Raw genomic sequence first — 25,050 nt, forward strand, 5'->3', positions numbered from 1 at the left:
ATGGCAGTTGAATTAGGTCCAGAAAAAAGTACAGAAAAAAGGTACAGAAAAAAGTAGTTCTTCAAAGCACTGGTAAAGCAAACACTGTTGCCATAACTACCTCTCTCCCAGAAGCATGCCATTCTAATTTCTACAGTTAAATATTTACAAAGTAGATTGCATATTTTCAGGAGTTGCAAGAACTGCTCATAGAATTTGAATGAGTCCTCACGGAGGGTTTCCAGAATCACACCCGGGTGCCCACAGCACCAGCTGGGAAGTGACCACATCAACACCTTGGTGCACTCAGGGTCTGGCACTACCCTTGCACCAAACTGCTCTGATGTGTGTCTGCTGTCACATCACTGAACGACTCTGTGAACTTTAGATCTACTTCAGCTATATGTGACTGCAGTAATTGATGTTTAACAGAGTCATACAAACATGTATATAACCACCAAATTCTTTCGTCCTGTTTTGGTTTTGTCCATCTCACAGCTCAGGCACTGAAGAAACTTGCACATAAAGAATCAAGACAAAACAGGCCTGTGAAGATCTTACATACCCATGGAAGGAAATTCTGTGCAATACCAGGTAGAAAAGCACATTTTGGATATCTAACCGGTTCCTGAAGACCTTCAGCAATGAGAAACAGCACAGGTTTGAAGAAAATCTGTTCTTCACTATCTATACCATTAAAATACATTTTGAATCTGAAACTGCTTATTGTACTTCCCCAGTACTTAGCTTTAAAAAGCTATGGATTCAGATGCATGTCTGCTTTAAATAAAAGCTATGGATTCAGATGCATGCCTGCTTCAAATAAGAGCCCATTCAGTTAACATGGCTCATTAGATGCACAGTTAACACCTGCAATGGTATGAAGTTGCACATTTCAGCCCTATATATAGTCTCTATCAACCTAACTGTGACAAGAATTATGCACATGTAAAATGTTTATTCAGCTTATTCTGCTTTGTCCCTTAGAAATAATGATATGCAGTCAATTTTATCAACATGAAGCCCTACAAAATTTTTCAGGGTAGAAACTTCCTAAATGGTCTAGTTCACATTTGTAAATAATGCAGCACAAAATCCATTAATTAAATTCTTAGGAAGGACTGAAGAGTATGAAATCAAGGTTCCTACCTAAGGCCTTTGCTCTCCACAGATCTCTACTTAAAGAAAGCACCCAAAAAACACAAAATCTCATCCACAATAAAAGTTCACTTTGGAATCATCAGTCAGAGGATATCACTCACAGCACCATGGGATTTAAGAGAGAAAACATATTTACTTTGACAGACAGTCATGTTACATTGAGGCGTATGGTAGTCTGACTCTTGTAAAGCTGCCATGTACTCCCTTGAATGTTGGGTGCTGACCATTCCAAATGGGTTCAGATGGAAGTTGTCCTAAATTAAAAATATGCTCAGTCCTACGAAACAAGTGTTGTTTATTAAAAAGTAAAATAACTTGACAATATTTTCACAAGCATACATGCAGATACAGACAGATACTACATCTTTACTATTTTGGTTTTAAAAATAGGCTTCTCTCTATAATCTTAGAAATAAAAAGGTAGTGTTTTAAATTAATCACACATCAGCAAAGTGACACATCAACAATAACATTTACATCATTACATTTGATGTAAATTTCAAGTGAACAAAAACAGTAAAACAGGCCTCAAAATTAGTTATTTTAAAATATATGCTCAAGTGAGAGGAAATAATAATCTTAGAAGGTTAAGATTGTTCTCTAAGAGGTTGAACACTATTTCAGAAAGTAAATTCGTCAAAGGAAACAGACTGACATGTTGGTTTTTGCTCCAGGATTGAGCTCGTATTTCCCCGAAATAATACTATAAATCTTACTCATCGCTAACTCCAGACATAACCCAAACTAGTACACTGATTATCTGAAACTAAAAAATTAATTTAATATTGCAGAAATGACAATGGTTCATTTATTTTGTTCTTGATTTCAACGAGACAGTGAAAACTAAGGGCCGTGGGGCTTGATCACTAAATGCTGGATTTAGATAATACTTTAGGCTAATATAAGAAAAAAAAAAAAAATCTCCATCATGTGCTTCTCTTGAAATGTTTGATCTGCCAGTGTATAATGTATTAGGGATACACTGAAACAACCAGAAGTTTCAGAACTTAATTCAGAAGTTCATTGCAAGATCCCAAGCAGGCTGTGCACAGCCACTGAAAAGAGTTTACATCTACTTAATGCTGTGCAAAGAAAATCCTTCCTTTAGATTGCCACATCCCCAAAAGAACTAATCCTACTACATATACTCACTGGTGGTCAGACAACATCTTTATTATAGGATAAGAGCAAACCCAACAGCTTTTACTCTTGACTTTTCCATCTGGGCTCAATTATGAATATTTTTTCCAACACAACTATCAGGTATATTCAATACATTTTACTGACAAGAATAAACTAAAACCTATAACTCCTTTGAGAGGTTAGGTAAGTCAGATTCTGTCCACTGAAAGAAAACTGAGGCGCAGTGCAGCTAAGTCCGTGTCACAGATTGAACTCAGTGCCTCCTCACAGTATTTTATTCTCATCAGCAGATCACACATAAAAATGGATGAAGTAATCACAGGTATACAAAGGGATCAGTATACCTATCAAAATATATAAGCTTCATCTGTAACAGTTTACTTCATTCTATTGAAACACTAGCCAAAAAAAAAAAAAACACAAACTCCAGTCCTGATACACCCAGCATGGGTCTGAAAAGGAAAACATTATGACTGTGGTTTTATAGGAACCTGACATGAATCCTTCTTGGACTTAATTCATTTGGCGAACAGAATCTCACAGTCAAAAACCAACCAACCAACCAACCAACACATGGAAAAGTAGATCATTCGGTAAGACAGACTGTGGCAGACGTTGCATTTGATAATGGGGCAGACTTGAAAGCAATTACTGTGCTGGCTGCAAAAATTCTGACGTGAACACAGCTTCTGCATAATCCTCACAAACATCCTGCAGCTCTGCTGCCACATCACATAGGGCTTCTTCTGTTAGTTCTTCTGCAAGACTGAGGGAGAAGGAAAGGAAAAAAAGACTCAGATCAGATTTCAAATTTCAGTCATTCATTCCATTGATATAAATGCTCTAATTTTAAAAGAACAATACTCTTTTTTTTTTTCTTTCTACTGCCTAGCTTAGGAAGAGATTCCACTACCACAGAAAAGTTATTTAGTAATATGTGTTGTATAAGATAGCCTAAATTCTTTCCTCAGTCTGCTTCATAGCAAAGGATAAACACTTCAGGCTTAGAGGTGTTAACAGATCTCTGTTGCTTCCTTTTTCTAACTATCAGATACTAATCCTGCTTTGGGAGTACAACAAAATACTACTGTGCTCATCCAAAGGCCGTTGAAGTAAATGGGAAGCTTCTTACTGATTTTAGCTGCTACCGAATCAGGCCTTACCGAGAACAATAGAATTTCAGGAAAAGTGAGATGAGAAATTTCCATTTTCAGAGATCTCTGGACCACAGTTGATGTCACAGAAAGGAAAATTATTTTAGTGTAAGAATACAGTTATTCACTGGTCTCTTGAAAACGTATCTTCAGAGTTTTGCAAATATTCTAAAATATCATAAAGTTAGCGTATCCAAGACCTTTTTAGCATAGTATGGGCATATTATAAACATTTTGTAATACTTATACAGCAAGATTTATAATGCCCTCTCGTGGTAAAAGTAAGTCAATGAAACATCTTGGATATCAGATTACATTTGTAGTTTGATTTCAAATAACATGCATCATAGGCAAAAGGCAGCAGTGGAATTCAGCTGTCAGAAGGGAAGATTCACTCCCATTTAATCCATGTGCCAGTCCCAAGAAAGAGCTGGTTTTTGAACTATCTATCCTCAATAGATGATTTCTGAAATAAATAATACAAATTTAAAACAAATTTAAAATGATTTGTAGAAAATCACTCAAGAAATGTGCAAGGAATGAAAACCAGTGATATCATTTAGTTGCTGTACCTCTTATTAAACAACGAAACACTTTTTCAACTGTGAATGCAAGGTGGGTATTCCATCTTTCACTGACGTGTTTGTTTAACAAACACTGAATGAATGTGAACCATTTTTTCTTTGCCAAGAAATGAAAAGCAATGTTTATTTCTTCTTCACCTCTTCTATTTCTACTAAGGGATGGTAAACCACCTATGTCACTCTTCTCATAGTGAGCTCCATGAAAGTGTCAAAATTTGTGGAAGAGGAAGCACTGAAATCTGCACTAAGGCCACTGGTCTCTTTAAGACTATCTATTGTTGTTCCATGAAACACTTCATAATCCCACACCACAAAGATTAAAGATTGCACAATAATTCCTAGTACTTTATTTCTTTCTTACTTAACAAAAAAAGTTGATTCTGTTTTCCTTCAATTTACCTGTTGATACTACTGACTTAATGAATGGACAAATGCAACTAGCTCCTTCTATCTTTAGATAAAACATCATGTTGTGTTCTGTGATACAATGAAAATGTCATGTTTAAGGCATTTTCAGAGTATGCTCACCAGCTAGATCTTTTACAAAGCCTCCCTACAGACTCATTCATGACTTCATTGTAGAAATGGATGAGGAAAGCTGTGTGGACAATTCTTTGCTGAGTTTTCTATAGCAATAGAATACCAATTTTTGCAAAATGAGGTCAAGTTAAAATTGACAATTTTCACTTCCACCGATTTAGACTTCCAAACGTAATTTACCTTATATTTCACACAGTTGCTCTGGTGGTAACACCATACAAAGATGTGAAAAATAATCACCCCTCCAGGACATTCTGCTTCCACATCCTTTAATTTTCTCTAAGTACCTTAAAAATCCATGAACACCAAGTACCAGTGGAAAAACAGTCCAATAGCTGACTGCTTCTGGCTTTCAATGTGGAATTTAAATGGCCCCTTCCCCACTCCCTTCCTAAATAAGGATAGAAAAAACTGTTCATCAGCCTATACATTCACTTCCAAAATACATGGATAGTTCATATACCTCTCAGCAATCTGCCATGGATTGAAACCACCTACTGCCTCATGAAAAATGAGCTTTAGGTGATGTTCATATCTGCTGTTATAATCCTTGATGCTCTGGAGCATATCCTTTGTAACAGGGAGAGAAATATAGCACTCCTTCTGTAGAGAATTCTGAGTCCAGGGATCCAGAATATCATTTCCAGTCGGCAATTTCTCCTTTGCTTCTTTGTTTTCATCAGTATCACTGGAAATATACAATAGTCATTAAATCAGAACTAGATTTCCAATTATCTTTTTGAAAGATCAGAATACCTCTTTAAATAGGAACCATAATTTCCTGCAATGAAAACGCTATAATGAAGATGCACAGCATAAATGCACCACAGTTTCTTTCATGTAGGGCCAAATATTCTACTTACTTGTCATCAAAAAGTTTTTCAATTAAAATGTCTGTTTCTGGCTCTACGTGCTGGGTTAATTTGGTTATGTGAATTGGATGAGGAGATGTAGGTGTTTTAGCTGTTAATGCACTTTGTTGATCTAGAAGGAAGAAAATAACATTAAAAGTGTTTTATTTGGAAAAGGAAAAACTACAGTTAATGCAATTAAGACTTTATAAAAACTTTTGCTTACTTTATAAGCAAATCCTTCAGGTAAGTGAAGTACTGAAGCTGACAACCCCCTAAAATGTAAACTCAAGATAGGATTTCCAAGAACTTGGTGTATTAAAGCTGAGCATTTTAGAAATCCTACCTTTAATATAGTTTGTTGTATCAGTGGATACTTCTAGAGAAGAGAGAAAATACCACTTGAAAACAAATGTAGGCTATTGAGCTTGGCAAGATATGGAAAAAACGCAACAAGATTTGGACTGTCTTCACCTGCCTTATTGTGAGACTTCTACCTGGTTTAAAACAACGTGGTTCCATTAAGGTTGGTATGTGATCAGAGCCTCAGCTTGGTAAATTGGTGTAGCTTCATTGTACTCAATCAAATAGTAGGATAAAGAACAAAGGTGTGCAGGGCAAATAACAAGAAAAGTTGTCTTTATTAGCATGTCACTGTGGCAAACAATACTAAAATGTGCAGGTTTATGTATGGGAAATATCAGCTATTGTTTGGAATGCTAGCTTTCACTAATGAACAACTTTCTTCTAACATTATTAGGGTCCCTCTCATTTAAAAAAAAAAAAAAGATCTGATGTAAAGTTAGGTATTATCTTTAGTCTGAGGGACTTTAAATTCCTCTACTTATTTTCCATCCAATAAAAACAAGTAGGTAAAATATGATTAATCCTAACTGGAAGCATCTGAGCTGTATTTTTTTTTTTAAGAATTAAATACTTACTGCTAAAACACATTGGATAATGAATTCTGTTCAAAAAAATCCAATTTTAAAAGAATTAAACTTGCATGTATGCTGGCAAGACCTAAAAACAGTATCAGCATCACTTGAAAGGAATAAGGAAAGAGAAAAAAACTTCTAAGCTTAATTAAATAATATTACCTTCTACATGCTGCCTTTCAGACTAGCCACTATATTAAAACTTAACTAACACTTACACTTGAACTTAAGTCATGTAAACTGATGATTTATTAAAGTACAGAAAAGAAAATGGGAGACACAAAAGCGTAACAAGAAAAAGAGTGAAGTGGTTTTAGGAAACCGCAAACTTAGAAAGTAAACTAACTTTCTTCTAGAGTAGAATCAAATAGCTCACAGATGAATTGCAGTGTACGTAATTCAGTTATAGACTGTAGAATATCATCTCCACTGCACTAAAATTACTACCTACAATTTGGTAGAAAAGAAAATATCTAAGTTAAGGAACGACAAGTGCCTAGAAAGGGACAGCAACATTCAAACTTAACATGATGATTGGTAGTATGTGTTAAACATTCAGCCAAGTTGCAGTAGCAGTCCTTTGCATACAAATACAAACCCAACAAAGGCAAACAGAAAATGACAGGCTTTTTACAGAAGAGACCTCTCCTCTTTTAAATACTGATTTTAGAACTGTATTTCAGAAACACTTCTCTGAAAGGAGCACCTATAATCAAAAATATGTCTGTATAGTGCTATTTGATCACACATAATCTAATAATTTTGATTTCAAAACATCTGAATTTAAAGTTACAGATTACAGGAAAAACAAGCTGCACTGAAAAAACACTTACCCATTTCCTGGGCCCAGAACTTTGAATCACTATACACAATCTGGGTGAATCTCCTGCATACAGCCGCCTGGTATCTCTGTTTTTAAAAAATACAAAAGTAATGAATCAACACATACTTAACGGTTCAGCTGTAGCAGTTATCACTCGATAGGAAACAGGTCACAGTCAAAGTAAGATTATTTCTCACAGTTAATATAACACAGAAAAGGGGTGGAGGGGTGAAATCACAGATAATAAATATTGTTCAAAATGCCATACCAGAAGACTCAACAAGTTGCCAGTACCATAGCAGCTCCTCCCATTTCAGATCAACAGCACTTAAAAAAAAAAAAAATGATGGGCCCTCATACCCTTCCTGTCTTACTGAAAGTGAATTCATATGCATGCTTAAGTGCCTCATATAGATACTGCACAATGTAAACTTCATGCTTCCAATTTATAAATAGATCTGTAGAAGTCAATGGCACGAAACTCAGTAGTTCTAATTTAGGAAAGATTTTACTGAACTGGAAATTCTGAAATGAGACTAGAACCAAAAATTCTGGAAAAGCTTATTAAAGAAAAGTTAAAAAAATAAATAAAAAAAAAATAAGCAACGTATGAGAAAGATCAAAGCAAGTAAATGACGAACTATATTTACATAGCAAGATGGATAATTAACTGCATTTATCTGACCTCCACATATTCCCCTGGAATACTTTTGATCACCGCTACGTTTTCCTGAGAAGCTTATGCTACTGGAATATTGGGATCACGTAAAAAAAAATAAATCACTGATGTTTACTTTCCAACTTGTGAGACAATCAACTACATTATCACCATACTGATTCTGATTCTTCTGCTCACATATGACGATCTAAGCCACAAGAGCTTTGTGGTTGTAAGCAAACTCAGGTCTACCAACTCTAAAGCTAGCAATAAGACCATTAGGCTAAACATCCTTCTATTCTTACACAATTTTTTGCTGAAGTGGAAACTTCTTCCAAGTCTTCCATTTCATACACAGATCCAGTCAGATCTTGCTTAATTGATACTGATATTATAATTTATGGTCAATAAACAAGAAATTGGCACTATTGAGACCAACCAAGAGATAAAAACTTACTTCAATTTCTTCCATTCTCTGCAACATTGTCTCTAGACTAGGACTGTCAGCCATGAACTCCTCAGCCTGGAGTTTCTTCTGCTGCTCCGTATTCCAGAGTTCTTGAGCAGTATCTTCTAAAAGATCATCCAATACTTTCTCACTCAGGATATCTGCATTTGCTGCAACCTGCTAAAACAAACAAACAAAAAAAAAGCAAAAATCACACAGCTGAGAGAAAGAGATAAAGAGAGAGAGATTCAGGAAAAAAAGAATGTTTATATATCTAACATTTCTTGTAGCAGCTCATGGTAATAATCTAAATGTCATTTCAACTTTTTCTTTTAATCAAAATCCAAATAATTTCCTATATTTTTTTCCCCACTCACACAATAAGCCAAATCAATAAAGACAGCCTGGTATGTTCCTAACAATAAAATCATTGAATATGGATAAAGCTTGCTACATAACTTCATTCCTAAACTGGGGCATCACAGGTTCAGAAATCACCCAGGATTCAAGGAAGTAAAGTGAAGGCCCTCACTTACAAAACAGTACACACACATTTAACTGAACATACAGGAAAAGTCCCACAGCAGCTCCAGGAAGTAATGAGTACATAAAGAGAAATACATAGCAGGTAAACCTAGGCCAAAGCTGTAGGTTTCAGTTGTGTACAATTTTACCGATTAGCCATGCTATGACATCACTGTTCATGTACCTGTACGATTTTATATGAAAACATTTTTTCCCCCTCCATCAACTTCATGCGTTCAAGGTCACATCAGACTCAACATATTAAAAATAAACGTTAGAAACAGGTTTCCCACGGTTTCATAATGTACATAGTTAAAACAGGAAAATACTTCAGAAGGCATGTGTGCCCACACAGTGACGTTGTTTTAAAGATGTATCGTATGCCAGTGGAAATGGCTAAGTTCAAGAAAACATTGTTACTTTTTTAGATGTATTCTGCCACATGTCAAAGATAAAAATTCATCATAAATTTCAAACACCTTTACTTTATAACATACAGATAGAATAAGCGTTCTCAGCTGCATGAGTTGAAAGATGGTTTACAAAAAAAGAATACTTCAGGTGACAGTTTGTTTCCAAGGAGAGATTGATCTGCTAACAAAACATAAATCTACTCATGATAATCGAGCTGTCTGTATTTTTAGTCATAAATATTACTAGTCAAAATACATTTAGTCATTAAATATGGTATTGTATAAATTATTAAAATAATCTTATCAAGTCCAGTCATGGATAGTGTAGAACTTTTTTGACTATATACTACTTGACAGGAAACTACCAAAAAAAAGATAAAAATAATTAATGCAGTTTTGCCAAACTTGGTTAAAATAACTCAAGACCCACATACTGAAATGGAAATACATTTGTCAAATGTCCAAAACCATAGTGACTACATAAATCATTTTAGATGTTTCTCCCCCAAACTGCTTACTTGCACTGTTGAAAAGAAATTTTGTATTGTCCCTTTACCCATGTATCCTTCAAATACTGCCATGAGCTTGAAAGTACTACCTGTGCCCTATCCAACAGAGGTTCTAGGCGTTTCTGTACTGCCTTCTCAACTTTGTCTACATACTGGGTTGGAGAAGCACCTTGTGACCTGCACATACACACACACAAAAAAGACAAAAACAAAAAACAACTAAATGACGATGTCATTCTGAAACTTGGTATGAAAATAATAATTTAAAAATATTTAAAAAAACAAACAAATAAACACATCAATCCAATTTTTCTGTAAGTGGGAAGATTGGAAGTTTTTAATATTAGTAGGGGGAATTAGGGGAAAGCCATATCAGATCTGATATTTATTAACTCTTCAAAGCAAGTCATTACCTTAACTTTTTTATTTTTTCCATTTCTCCTTTGCTGAGGTCAGTTAGAACCTTCATTCTTCTTGAAGTTCCTCCTTCAAGCCATGCTAGTCTTCAAAAATAATAATATACAGAGGGTTACAAAATTCACATTCTAACAACTGGAGAATGAAATCATCTGATTCTGGACATTAGGTTAGAAAATGCTGAAAAAACTTTAGAGAGAAAAGTGATACTGACTTTAAGATGGTATAAGTCAGGAAATTCATTTGAGAACAAGGGATCTTCATTTCTGCCTCTGCTACTGGCAAACAGGCAACTTCATGGCTGACCACAAATACTGCCTTGATAGACAAGCTCCTCATCTTACAATACACACTGCCCACTATAGATGCAACGTCTGGATCTGCTGGTTTCAAATATCAGAAACAGCAGTTTCAAGGCAAACTAAACCTGGGTAGCCCTGGTCAACAGGATGCTGAATATGATTTTAAATAAACAAACCTAGACTGTATTACCGACTAGGTCAAAAACATATATTTTGCTCTCATGGAACTGACTTTCTTTCTCAGTGCTGTACTGTGATAGTAGGTCAATCACATTTAAAAAACAGAGAACATTTAGCTGGAAATATTCATGCAAAATATAACAACAAACTGGCACTTTAAAAAACATAGGTAACATAAGTAATTAATGAAGTTAGTTTCACAAACAAGAACAAAATCTTGGGCAATGGAAGGAATATAGGTTGCTTCTCTGTTGCAATTCTAATAGTTCAAAACAACTTCTATAAAACAGAAAGCTTTCTACACACAAAAACATTAGTAAGTGACTCAAGTTATACATATAAAACGATTAGCCTTTTTTGAAATATTTTTCCTGTACCTTCAACAGTGCAGTGCCCAAATGCCTATCCTCATCATGACTATGATCTAATTTTATTTTTTTGTTAGATCTATGATCTACAACTATGATCTAATTGCTATCAAGGAAGCATGGTGGGACAAATCACACAAATGGAACATTGGAATGGAGGGCTAAAAGTTTTACAGGATAGATAGCCAAGCACGGAAAGGTGAGGGCATTGCCCTCTATGTTAAGAAATGGATAGATTGCGAAGAGTTGCCTCTGAGAAACACCCAAGAGCAGGTTGAGAGCCTGTGGGTAAAAATTAAGGACTAGACCAACAAAGGACACCTTGTGGTTGGGGTCTACACTGCAGGCCAACCGATCAAGGGGAGCCCACTGATGAAGCCTTCTTGCTCCAACTACAAGAAGCATCACACTCACAGGCTCTCATCCTCCTGCGGGATTTCAACCTCCTGGATGTTTGCTGGAAAAGCTATGTGGCAGGCAGTAAGCAAACCAGGAGAACCCTGGAGTGCACTGAGGACAACTTCCTCATTCAGGTATTAGACAAGCCAACTGGAGGAGAAGTGTTACTGGACCTGGTGCTCACCGATGTGGAAGAACTCATTGAAGAGGTTAAGACTGGAGAAAGCTTGGGTTGCAGTGACCATGAGTTGAGTTCGTGATCTCAAGGGATACAGGCCTCGCTAAGAGCAAAGTCAGGACCCTGAACTTTAGAAGAGCAAACTTCCAGCTGTTCAGAGAATTAGTGGATGAGATCCCGTGAGACATGGTCCCTAGGGACAGAGGAGCTGATCAGAACTGGCAACTCTTTAAGGATATTTTCCTTAGAGCACAAGAGCTCCCTATTCCTGTATGTAATAAACCAAGCAGGGAAGGCAGGAAACTGATATGGCTGAACAATGACCTTCTGGTCAAACTTAAGCAAAAGAAGGAAATGCACAGACAGGGGAAACAGGGCCATGTGCCCTGACAAGAATACAGAAACGCTGTCCGGATGTACAGGGATAGGATCAGGAAAGCCAAGGCACTGACAAAACTAAACTTAGCAAGGGATGCAAAAAATAATAGGGGATTCTACAGGTACATTGGCTGCAAAAGAAAGACCAAGAAGAATGTACTGCCTCTGACAAATGATGACGGTGAACTGATAACAACTGACATAGAGAAGGTTGAGGTACTTAACTTCTTTGCCTCGATCTTCACTAGTGGTCAGGCCTTCCACATCTCTACGTGGGGGCTGGGGAAGCAGAGTCCCTTCCACTCTAAGCGAAGAACAAGTTTGGGACTTCCTGATGCAGCTTAACAACTGCAAGTCTATGGGGCCTGGTAACATGCATCCCAGGGTCCTGAGGGAACTGACTGATATAGTCATCAAGCCACTCTTAATCATATTTGAAAAATCATGGCAGTCAGGTAAAGTCCCTGGTGACTTGAAAAAGGGAAACATCACTCCCATTTTCAAAATGGGTAGAAAGGAAGACCCAGTGAACTACAGACCGGTGAGCCTCACCTCTGTGCCTGGCAAGATCATGGAATGAATCCTCCTGGAGGCAGTGTTAAGGCACATTAATCATTTTTTTACTCACTGCAAAAACAGGAATGAGGACATCGGAGTAAAAGTAACCAGCAACTATAATAAAAGGAATAAGCATAAAGCAAGAGGAAATACATTATGAATATGGTCAGTTGTCATGTTTTAGCCAGGGAGATCTTGTTTTACTTCCACATTCCTGTTCTGCGAAAGGATCCTCTATCAATGAAGGGACATGAAATTGAACATGAAGGGGCATGGAAGTATTTAATCATCTGTAGCTCAGTTTAGCCATCACTAGAAGGACTCCATGAATCCTTCTTCACCTGTTCCTTGCTACTTATGCTGCTAGTTAATTTTCTGTATTTTTATACCACATGCAAATCAAGTGAACCAACCCCTAATGAAAGGAGTAGTCCCAAATGCTGGACAGGTTACACTTGGATTATAAGACTCCAAACCCTACAGAAGAGGAAGAGAGAAAGGAAAGTATCCCTCCATGGCCAAAAAAGGCTCAAATTTCTCTGAGAAAGGAAAGAGAGGTAGGAAAAAAAAAAAAGAAAAAAAAAAGCAAGCTTCATCTCATTAAACTAAGGGGACTTCATAGTTCCACATGAAGGGACGTGAAATAACTTAATCATCTGCAACTCAGTTTAGCCTTCACTAGCCTGGCCTTGATTCAACCCTTGCCTAACTACACAAAACACTGGCTATTTACCCTCAGAATCAAACCAGCTCCAAACAAGAGAAAAAAAAAAAAAGAAACACAAAAAATACTTAGTGTTTCCAATTGGAATATTCATGCCAACCTGAGAGCTTCTTTTTCCATGAGCCCTAGTCTTCTTTCTTCTGTATTCCCTTTCTGCAAAGCTGAATGCTTATGAATGAGCTTCTTGGAACTTGCAGTCCTGGATATCCTGTGAGCACTGTCAATGGTGGGAAAACACTAATGGCACAAAATACTATTTTCATAGCAAACATAATTATTGCACTAACCTTTGCTCAAATTATGCCTTTCAGACCATATTTAAGCTCTCAGTGGGTAACTCTTCTGATCTTAATTGGCTGAATTAGAGGCATAAAACTAAGCCCGTGTAAATGCAATGGTGGAAACATAAAGAGGAGGTCAATATGACATGTTTGGTAACGTTCACACTGAATTTCTTCCCTAGTCCTGCAAACGATCTTCCTAAGAGGTGTTGACAGGAGGATGTAGGGTCTAGCTATTTCCAGGTGTTTTAATTATTTCATTACCACATTATCTGTTTTTATTTTTTATTTCTTAAAAGATCTTAGAAGGAAGAGGGCAAATGATAACAAATATATTACTATGAGGAGACTTCCCTCCAGCATATAAGGATTAATTGGAACAGCCTTTCACTAATAACTCAATACTAATAATTATTTCAGATAACTCCATCCAATAAAAAGATCACTTTTAAAAGACATGTTCAGCCAATGTTGATTGAGATTTTTTCCCCTGATCTAGTTCTTTTAGCATTTATCCCTGAGCATTTTTCCACAGTGAAATAACCCTGAACACATTACTACAAATAATATTAAATGTGCACATCAGAAATGCTTACTTTTCTGACTGCAGGATTAATAAGTCTGATGTACTACAGATCAGAGATGCATGCCTAAAACAAAAATAAAGCCCCTAAAAACTTTCTTGTAGTGGTGCCATTTACAAAAGGCTTACAGGCTATATATATTCTCTGATCAGTAACACATTTTGATATGATCACATTACTCCCCACACAGAAGGCACTACTAGGAACTATTCATTTAGATGAATAATTAATTTCATGACACTTTACGGAACTGTCCTGGTTCCAGTTAGGACAGAGTTAAGTAGCTCATAGTAGCTGGTAGGGTGCTATGTTTTGGATTAGGATGAGAAGAGCGCTGATAACATGCTGATGTTTTAATTGTTGCAGAGCAGTGTTTACACCAGGCCAAGGACTTTTCGGCTTCTTGCTCTGTCCTGCCAGCGAGCAGGCTGGGGGTGCAGCAGGAGCTGGGAGGGGACAGACCCAGGACAGCTGACCCAAACTGGCCAAAGGGGTATTCCATACCATCTGACGTCATGCTAAACAATATATAGGGGTGGCTGGCCGGGGTGGGGGGGCCGGCTGCTCGGGAATAGGCTGGGCATCGGTCAGCGGGTGGTGAGCAATTGCATTGTGCATCACTTGTTTTCTTACACATTATTATTGTTAATACTATTACCATTATCACTATTATTATTATTATTGTTATTATTATTTTCCTGTCTTAATAAACCGTCTTTATCTCAACTCACAGGCTTCACTTTCCCGTTTCTCTCCCCCCATCCCAGAGAGGGAGGGGGGAGGGTGAGCGAACGGCTGTGTGGTGTTTAGCTGCCAGCCGGGTTAAACCACAACAGGAACATATTGCTGTTACTTTTACCTCTGTTAGTGTGAATTGAAATTAGCTTATGAGCTTGAAAACCATTATGGCAGGACCAACAGATACAAACAGCATAACAACATATTTTTTAGAGGAGAACTAAATCAGAGCCAGACCACAAGCACCAACATGGCATATGAACATCCATTCTGCATGCTATGTACACTGTCAGTGCACAGCACAGTTGCCTGCACAGTTTCAGCCTGACTCCCAGACAATATTGGGACGTAATCCAGGAAAAAGCATAAGGCAATGCCTTTTCCCAGGCTGTATGAATAGGGCCACTTTATGCTGAGTGAGAAAAGAATACAACCATCTGGTTGTGAGATATACTGTGCCACTTGCCTTCATGCTCTGAGAGCCAGACCCAATCCATCCTATTTACTATTTACACATACAGCAACATTTCCACAGAAAAGTAAGGTTAACACTAGACTGTGAACATACCGTTTCGGTGAAGCAGGTGGAGATGTAGGGTTTGGAGGCACCCAGGGTATTCTGCTCTCCTTAACAAGTCGTTTATTCTCTTTTAGCTGAAAAGCTATAGTTGTCTCTTGAAATTGGGCATGCTTTCCTTGAGGCTGTACCTGCCTTGGTTTTAGAGGTTTAAGCATTCCCTTAAAATTAACACAATCGTATTGAAAACATGCATCTTCTGTTGTTCACTTTTGAAAGTATTTTGTATTCTGCTTCAGAATTTGTCTTGAAGTCAGGTATGGTGGCTTTATTGCATAGTTAACATATGTGGAGGTTTTACAACTGATTTAAAGGGAAGTACAACTGTGCCCAAACAGAACGTGCTTAATTCTGCAAATACAATTTTTGCAAGGAGCTCTAATTTGTCCACTGTTGCTTTTAAGGGGAAAAAGCTTCTGTGGACTTTTTCATAATTAGACTCTGTGTTAACTCTGAGTAAATCCAAACAGAAGATTTCCAAGGTAACATTCCTCTCAGCAATAAAACTCTAATATTGCCATATCTGCATTTGTGGCAAAGACATTCAGACTAGTCCCTTCAGTATGAATTATTGAAATGTTTAGCCTTCCTTACACTGCTTACAGTTCTCACTGATATGGCAAGCAGTAAAATAGTTACATATGCATAAATCCACGTTACTAATACCAGAACTGGTTTTTCAAGCTGAAGGTGATATTTAGAGGAAGGTATTTAAAGGAACAAAGGAAGGATATAAACAAAGGAAGATATTTAAAGGAACAAAAAATGAACTATTCACAAAAATTAGCACTTGAAAATAGTTTTTAAACAACTCATTTGTTTGCAACACAGAAGCCTCCTGCTGACTGGAGGAAGGATTTATCAGAACCCAGAATTTGTCTTGCATAGTTTTATAATTTCTATAATCAATGAAGAAAATCTGCCTAAATTATATCCTCCAAAAGTTAGCACAACACTATCACAGAAGGCATCAGAGGATGACCAATAAGGGGAAAATACTTAATCTTTAATTCCAAGTTGAAAAATAACCATGTTAATTTCAAAAATGAAACTAGTTTTGGGCAAATATTTTTCCTTGTTCATTCTGTTACTCATTGTTCCTAGTTGTACAGTGCATTTTTAATGAGCAATAACATTACTTTCAAAAAACATTTGATAAAATAAAAACACCAGAAATAGTACAGGCACATGACAGAATTTATCCCCCTATGTCTCTGAGCTCAGAATAAAAAAAAAATGAGGAAGTACAAAGCTTGACTGTGCCTTACAATAAATAACAAATCCCAGGGGACAATTTGAAGAAAGCATAAAATTCTTTTATCACTTCCATACCTGTGATTTTGCAGGTAATATCACGTCTTTCTTTTTCAAAGGGCCACTTTCAAGGATGAGATCCTTTTTTACAGCTCTAGATCTCAACCGTGAATCTATACTTCCTTTTAAAACGGCATTTCTCTCTGGAGTAGGTAGATCATTTTCTTCTTGGAATTTATTGTGCAATATATGAGCATGACTGTTCACCTTCTGAACTGCTGAAATATTTGTAACACGTTGATGTTTATCTGTATCAAAAATAAAAAAGAAATTTTCAACTGGAAGTTCAAAGGGGCAAGAATCATGTTTGTCTGCATTTGACATTTCTGTTGTGCTAGGTATACCTAATAACAAAATTCAAAGCTTTACCATAATTCAAAAAAATCAAAATTAAAAACAAACAAACAAAAAAAAACCCGCTTGTATTTCCTGCCAACTATTAAGTAAACTGGCTTATTACATTGTTTCATTGAAAAGGAAATTTTGCTTTGTGTGTGTGTATATCTATGTGTACATGAAAATATACACACATTCTCTATATACATACACACACATGCAATCATTTGAAAGCCTTTGAACAGTCATTGCTATATGAGGTCTAGGCAATGATTTTAAAAAAACAACGTATTTTTCGCCACAAGATACATGAAAACCAAAAAATGCTTGTCAATATACTCTCTCTCTGGACTGCCAAAAAAAATTCATGTCATAGTAGTCTTCTCCCCCTTAACTTTACTCTTCTGATAAAAAGCAGCATAATGTATTTGAGAGACACCCCATATAAGAATAATCACAGAATCACCTAGGTTGGAAGAGATCTTCACGATCACTTAGTCCAACCTCTGACCTAACACTAACAAGTCCTCCACTAAACCATATCACATAAGGTCAATTACAGAGGCTATATAATAATGTAGTAATCTATAATGGTTTTCGTGAGGTGGCAAAATATGTCAGTTAGTAACCTTACTTCAAAAGATGGTGAGAAAGAATAAAGCTCATTTAATATCATATATGAGGTAAATGAACAATAAAGGAAACCAATTCCCAAAGGTTGCACGGCCATCTGGTAGTGAAAAACAAAGACTTCTATCAGTGAAAAACAAAGACAACTATCAATGTGTCTCTAGGTACTGAAAGTGTGACTACAGTGCAGAAGGGATGAATGCATTGTCAAGAACAAAATAAAGCCATGTCTCTCAAAACTCCTCAAAGGTAGAGAAACTGCACAAACTAATGAAACTCTGAGCCAAAGCTTCAGTATGCTATTCATTGTTAAAAGTCCTATAAACAATGATAGTTTTTTTGGAGACAGTCAATGACTCAGCATGTCAAAAGAATATATTTATACAGTCTTTTCCACATAGGCATTTGGATATGTTCTTTATGCACCATTAAAGTTAACTTCTAAACTGTCATTTAGGTATACACTGAAGAAAAGCAATCCAAGCATAGCCCACTGTAAAAGAAATGGACATGAGAATATGAAGACGATATAATTAGAAAGAGGCATATAAACCTGCAGGCCCATCATCTCATGGGAACTGCTGAAAAAAATGCCTACCAAGGCTATGTGTATCTGATGACTACATATGGGCTGTTATACACGTCTGTCCAGCAGTATGTAACATACTACAAAACTGAACTCCAGATGGTAAGTTAACTAATAAAGTTTATTTAAAAATGAAATATAAGCCAATCAAGAGACCTCTGGCAGCTGGAAATTTTCTAGGTTCTTGTCCATGTTTTCCCTTTAAGATGAGAGACTTTTTTTCTCCTTTTGGAGATGTCAGCTGCTTTCTGTCTGGAGATGTCTCAGTGTTCACTGGAGATTTGTGCTGAGATGCTGTAAGACATTTCTTTGATTTTTTGGCTGCTTGTTTCTTTTCCAGCAATGAATCCAGATCCTGCATGAAATATTTATAATTTTAATTACTCTCTCAGTAAACCCTATGAGATAATGAAGAATGATGAGAAGCAAATTAAAGAGAATCTAAGTAATTGGAACTTTTTAGTGTGGCTTTGTTTTTGTTTGTTTGTTTTCTTGTTGGTGTTTTTTTTTTTTGTAGTGACTATACTTGATAGCTTGATCATGCAGAAGCATCTTTGTGTAACGTGGAAAAGTTTTGCTTTTTTTTATTTACAGAAAACTCCAGCAAATTATCTGTTACAGCATATTCAAAAAGAAATGGACACAAAGACTACAGATAGTAAGAACACCCACATGACTACGATAAGACAGACGAACTCTTTTTCCAATGACAAGTCCAAACTTAATTCTACCTCCCGTCCTTTTCCAAGGCAATTTTCACTCGCTGTTAATGTGCTAATAAGCAGTTCAAAACAAAAATAACAACACAGCTCTTACAGTTAGAACAATATTTAAGTTAAATAAAATATCTTGTGGCTATTGTATCAGCTATTTTTATTCAAATGAATTAAATACTGGTTTCATAATAGTTCAGGTTATGTAGGTTCTTACTTAAAAAGAATCCTGGTAGTTAGAAACTGCATCAGGAAATGCAAATCAGAACTTTTCTATTATATCAACATGTTTTAAAACATCAGATATCACCGAAAGTTATTTGAAGGGCACAGAGCTTCAGTATCTCTTGTAGCTACAATTTTATCTTCTGCCTAGATAATTCTGCAGCCATGACTGTATGAAGCAGAGCCTCTACTAATCCTGATGACTAAAGCATGCATTTCAAAACAATCGACACGTAATGTACACCAATACATCAAATGCAATTCTTTCAATCCTGAAAATGGCAAATGAATCAGAAATTGGTGTTCTGTTACCACTATCACTACCAGTTTTCATTCTACCAGGACAGCCAATAAAGACAGGAAAAGCATTAACATGAACTACCACAGGTAGCTTCCGTGAATAGGACGCAACTTTATTTAGACCACCATTATTTTATGAACATTAGCAACATGCTAATATATTAGGAAAATGGCCTTTAAAAAAAAAAAGAAAATATAGATATTCTGCAATTTCATGAAGACACGATATAGCTTACACAGTCTTTTATTTCACTATTTCTCTTCTTCTTTAGCAGAAACAAAATGCTTATTCCTACCTCAATTTGCAGCAAAATATCTATGATAATGTCAGAAACTGAAGAATCCACTTCTAGTTTGGCAGAACAAAGAGACAGCTGTCGAATGAGACTGCCCAGTTCCTTGTAGTGGGTAGGAATAAGTTGCTCTGTTTGATCAGTAAACTGACTGGCAAATGCCTGCAAGGCTCGTATAGCTCCTCTGTGTGCTGCTGCCAATCTGGATACTGCTTGAGACTGAAAAAATGAAAAATAAATGCTTTAACAGCTATAATTTCTATGAATATGGACATAGAAACACTCAAGACTTGGGATAATTCTTCTGGAGATGAGGCCATTTTTGAAACAGAATAAAACAGGCGTTTATACAACCTACTAAAGGTACTTACACAGCAGTCCACATATCAAGAATCATGCTAGTGTCAGCTAAAATAGCATGGTTGTAACACTTTACAATGTTTCTACTATTCCATGCCTAGAGTCATAGGCTTGGCCCCAATGTACAACAGCACGACTGTAGAACATTCTACCTCCCCCAGAATTTGTGTTAGTGAAAAAAATACAGGTGATGGAAAAGTGCGAGAGAACCATGAGACAATACTCGCAGAACAGTAGGAATGATCGCAGCACTATCTTTCTGAAAGATAATGGATCGGCAAGAAAATCAGAAAAAATGGCTGATAAGAATGAGTAACATGAACAGGAAGTCAAAAATAATAGTCAAGAGTAGAACACAGTGTTACTCAGAAAAGGAAACAGAATGAAGGAGGAATTAGAAGCAACATTAAAGCACAAGACCAACAGCCTTCTCCTCTACAGTCTACTGCAGGCAGGCAAGAACTGAGGAGAGGAAAGCAGCAAAGGCAGCATGAAACCAAGTGAGACATATCTCTTTAAGAATAGAATGAAAGGTGCCAAGCACAAGGAAAATCATCCTTCTAGAGAGAATTCAGATGTACCTTAGACAAGGTGACATTTGGCAAACTGAATTAACTAAGAAGCTTTCTGTCAGTGAGTGACTGACAGCCTAAAGGATAATTCCATCTTACCTTTTTAGTGTGTTTGATTTCATGAGGACTCAGTTTCTCTAAATCATCCTGAATTTCTTTTACCTGTTTATCAAGAAAGGAGAGGGATTAGGGAAAGTCAGTTAGAATTAGCTCTATGTATATAAATGAACAATAAATCTTCACTGTAACATCTGAGTTAAAGTCCATATTTTCCAATAGCTTGTATCTCTAACCCGTCACGAGAAATTAGTCACCATTTCAGATCCAAACTAGAATGCCATGGAAATACAGACATATCCTGATCAAGTTCTCCTGTTTCAGTTCATTTCTGTCAAATTCATCATAATAAACATCCCAATTTGAAATGCTGGTTGTACCTGTTGCTGGAGTACATACAGCATCCGAGCTGACCGTGAAGCTTGTTTCTGTCTTCGAGTGCAAATCTGTTGCTCTTCATCACGATTTAAAATTTCTTCATCTCTCTCTAAAAAGCATGAAATGCAAAGTTATATATCTTAATTTAACCTGTGAAAACCCTGTTTAAGCCAAATGAATGAGCATAGGTTAGCAATAAGCCTCTTTCATGCAGGGCTCCCCTGAGCAGTAACGCAAGCTAGTTACTTTAATGCTACATCATATATCTACTTAGCATTTGACTAAATATTCTCATACAATATAGCTTATCAGATATAGTTTAGAAAATAACTCATGACTCCTTAATCTTATGACAAACTTGCAGGTAAAACACTCAGAGTTAGGAATGTTTAAACCACCAGATAGTTATTATAAAGGGATCAATACAATGTGTAGTGGAGTCTGGGTGGGATGGAGTTAGTTTTCTTCTTAGGAGCATGTATGGTGCTGTTTTGGATTGACTAAAACAGTGCTGATAACACAACCAACGGTGTTTTGGCTGTTGCTGAGGAACACTAGCACAGTGCCAAAGCTTTCTCTTTTTTCCAATTCTGACCACAAGTTAGTAAGCTGGGTGCAAGAAGTTTGGAGGGGACACAGCTGGAACAGCTGAACCAAACTGACCAAAGGGGATATTCCGTGCCATATAATGTCATGCTCAGCAATTAAAAAAAAAAAAAAAAAAGCTGTTTTGGTGGAAACAAATTTTTTTCCTTTTCTTCTTCATTTTTCCTTCACTTACTAAATTACCTTTACCTCAGCGCATGAATTTTCTTACTTTTGCTCCTCCAGTTCTCTCCCCTGTCCTGCTGGAGGAGGGAATGAGCATAAATGACTGTGTAGTGTTTTGCTGCTAACTGGACTTACCTCACAACACAGTGTCAGAAAGGACGCTAATCATGATACTGCACAGTTACAAATTAGGTGAGTCAGACTTGTGAAATGACGTTATCAACTGTTGGCCCATTTCTTATCACTGCTCAGGATGTAGTTAATTATGATACTGTTTTTTGCAGTCTGAAGATCGAGCCAATAGATCTACACCAATATCTTTCAACCAACTTATTAAATAGCCTATACTGTCATTGCAGGTTGGACTGGAACTCACTACAAACACTCAAATACATTAAACCTTATTATTGCCTAAGCTGGCTAGCCATTCTAGCTTTTTTCTATTTCAAGTATATCTCAAAAATTCCAGACTAAACACAGATTCTAATCCAAGCCAATAAACAAACAAATAAAAAAAAAAAAGAGAGAAAGAAGAACAAATTAACCAACTATCATATATTTATATAAAATAATTACTGTTCAGTCTTACACCTTTTTTAATCAGTTCTTCTATTTTCTGGATACAACTTCTCAATTCCTTTTGTAGCCGTTGGATTTCCTGCCTACTTTTATCTTCTTTTTTGTTAACATTTGGCTTGGGGTCTGGTCTCAAGTTATGAGCAGGTAAAGAGCCCAGAACAGCTGGTGTTAGCTTTCCCTCACTTGGTGTGTAGAGATAAACTTTTGCACCAGAGGTGGTAGTCTCCACACTGGAAGGCTGACCAAGTTTCCCTTGATATTTCAACTCAGTTTGAGACTTCAGCACATTTTTCTTTTCTGGACTTTCAAATACTTTATTCTTCTGCTGCTGTGACTTCTGAGTCAACAATGATTTATTGACAGCATCTGCTAATACTTTCTGTTTCACTTGCTCTTCAAGATGTTTTCGTTTTATGTCCCTTTTGGCTAGCTGAATGGCCAGTTTTAGTCTCTCTTCAGATATTATTGAAAACTTGCCAGAGCTTTTGATGCTGGAGTTGTCACTTCCAGATAGATTTCTCTGATCCTTGGATGACTTCAGTTTTTCTATTGTAATTGGACAGGGGTTAGAGAATCTGAGAGCCAAGTTCTCTGGAACTGCAGGAACATTTCTGTTAAACTGGAGCTGTTGCAAAGCGTAAACAGAAACTGATGTTATGGAGAACACTCTACATGGGTGATGCATCTCTAGTGTACAACAGTAAGGAAAACAAATCTTCATTCATATTAGAATGCATTCTGTCATGATGGTACTTCAACACATGAAAGGAGCCCCTCCAATCAGATAAATGCCAGTGCTCAAAAGTATTTTGAATTAAGCACATAGATCTTGTAAATAACATTATATATTTATCTGCACCCTAGTACGGGCACCCACAATGAAAAGTCTGCTCCAAAATGACTGGGTAATGGACAATGCCATTATAAAATTTTAAAGAGTTCTGACAATGAAATTAATGTTATAACAATTAAAATTAATAATATAAATTGCTCTTATTATATCACACTGATTTAAGTCAGCCATTATTAAACTTATAAATTATGAAGGAGGTGTACGGAGAAGAAGAAATGGAAAGCTAAACTACAGTAACAGAATAAAGTTTCTAGGTTCTGTTACCATGTGGTAAAGCAAAGGCTAAGGCAGGTAAATAGTATTTAAAGGCATAATTTCTGTTCTATACAGAAGAGAAGTGTTGTGATCATGTATGACAGCATCATGAAAACAAGTATGAAGATTTGACAGTCGCTCCTGTCTCAGGAAGTGCGTCATGATTATCTTTTTTGTAATGATCACAAATGAAAAGCAGTTCAGCATTGCTGCAAAAGTCAAACAATACCTGGGTTTGTAAAGTCTTTCCTTCATTCCTGTATAGCTGGGTAGTGGATGCAAATGGAGCACCAGACAAAGATGGTTTGCTTGGTCCCATCACATTGACTTGATGCTGAAAACTGAGTTATTTATTTTTTGCTTGCCATTACAGCTATGAGGATAACTGTAATTATAGACAAGTTATATGTTCTTTCTGCTTCTCAAAGGGAATCCCGGGTGTGATGTGAATAACAAGAGAACCAACCTGAGGAGACACAGAGAAATAGTAAATATATCATGTGCATTTATACAGGTGGTACACAGAATGGGAAGAATATTCCTACTGTTTAATGTGAAACTTACAGTTTGTATCCTTCTTTACACACTCCCAGGGAGAGCTGAGGAGCACCTTTACAGGCTCTGCGGCTCACACTATGATTCATAAGAACACCGCAGAACTTTTTTAGCTATTACTTACCCTAAAAAGAAATATTGTACTGTAAAAGTATGAAAACTGACCAGCAGGATAGACTAAGGTAGTGGTCATGACAGCAGCGCCCGTACATTTGTGTCAAAGAAACATTGATCAAGGGCACACTCACAAAGGATTCAAAATAGAAGTGATGTGCAGAGACGATCAGAAAATTTTCTCTCTTTCATTTGACTTCAAGAATTGAAAAACGAGGAGGATCTAGCGTCTAACGCTGTTGCTTCTTTCTTTAGCGACTGAATTAGGGACTTCGCCTCTGCTCCTTAACCCAGACCGCGTATTTCTTTCCTGTTTTCGCGCAACTCGAGAACCCCGACGCTTGTGTGCCCGCGCCCGTCCGGAGGTTTGGGTCGAGACGCGTGGGCACGAGGAGGGCTCCCCGCGGCGCAGGGCGGAGCGGGGCGGGGCGGCGCGGAGCAGCGCGACCTCCCGCCCGCCGCCCAGGGACGAGCGGCGGAAGGCGGCGGAACGCGGCGAGCCGCCCGAGCCGCCCGAGCCGCCCCCGCGCCCCAGCCCGCCAGACACAGCCCGCAGCGGCCCAGCTCCCTCCGCCGCGCCCTCACCTCACGGCACGCCCCGGGGCGGGCGGGCGAGACCAGCGCCGGCGGGAAGCCCCGCGACGCCCCGCGCGCATCGGCTGAGCCCAGGCCCCGGCCTACCGGGGTCGCGGTTCAAACCCGCTCCCGGCAACCGCCGCCGCAGAGGCCGTCGGGAAGCGGCGCGGCAC

At 37.4% G+C, this 25,050-nt stretch overlaps 1 protein-coding gene across 3 annotated transcripts; it reads right to left on the reverse strand.

Moving 5' to 3' along the window:
- Positions 1–1,253: 1,253 nt before the first annotated feature.
- KIAA0753 lies at positions 1,254–25,024 on the reverse strand. Of its 3 annotated transcripts, none has more exons than XM_083805970.1 (17): positions 24,887–25,024; positions 23,862–24,098; positions 22,537–23,149; positions 21,177–21,283; positions 20,839–20,901; positions 19,811–20,026; positions 18,433–18,631; positions 16,743–16,972; positions 15,402–15,571; positions 13,331–13,447; positions 10,140–10,229; positions 9,816–9,903; positions 8,289–8,456; positions 7,184–7,259; positions 5,425–5,545; positions 5,025–5,249; positions 1,254–3,049 (listed from the first exon to the last, which is right to left on the reverse strand). In XM_083805970.1, the coding sequence occupies exons 2-17, from the start codon at positions 23,949–23,951 to the stop codon at positions 2,932–2,934; spliced, it is 2,691 nt and encodes an 896-aa protein (XP_083662096.1). In that variant the 5' UTR covers positions 23,952–24,098; positions 24,887–25,024; the 3' UTR covers positions 1,254–2,931. The 3 variants fall into 3 exon arrangements, 2 of the variants coding, with proteins under 2 accessions (XP_083662096.1, XP_083662095.1); XM_083805969.1 differs by having other exon boundaries at positions 8,289–8,459; XR_014574163.1 differs by lacking the exon at positions 5,425–5,545 and having other exon boundaries at positions 8,289–8,459.
- Between the last annotated feature and the right edge of the window lie 26 nt (positions 25,025–25,050).

The sequence above is a fragment of the Anser anser genome (genome assembly GCF_964211835.1).
Source record: "Anser anser genome assembly, chromosome: 20".
In the NCBI taxonomy this organism is placed as follows: Eukaryota; Metazoa; Chordata; class Aves; order Anseriformes; family Anatidae; genus Anser; species Anser anser.

Bases quoted from the DNA above. Each gene is read 5' to 3' on its own strand.
- KIAA0753 (XM_083805969.1), bottom strand. From the start codon at position 23,951: ATGGGACCAAGCAAACCATCTTTGTCTGGTGCTCCATTTGCATCCACT. The intron at 15,572-16,742 runs GTATGGAAGTGA...GTTAATTTTAAG, and splicing joins TATTACCTGCAAAATCACAG to GGAATGCTTAAACCTCTAAA. The intron at 7,260-8,288 runs GTAAGTTTTTAT...TTTTAAAAACAG, and splicing joins AGAGAATGGAAGAAATTGAA to AGATACCAGGCGGCTGTATG.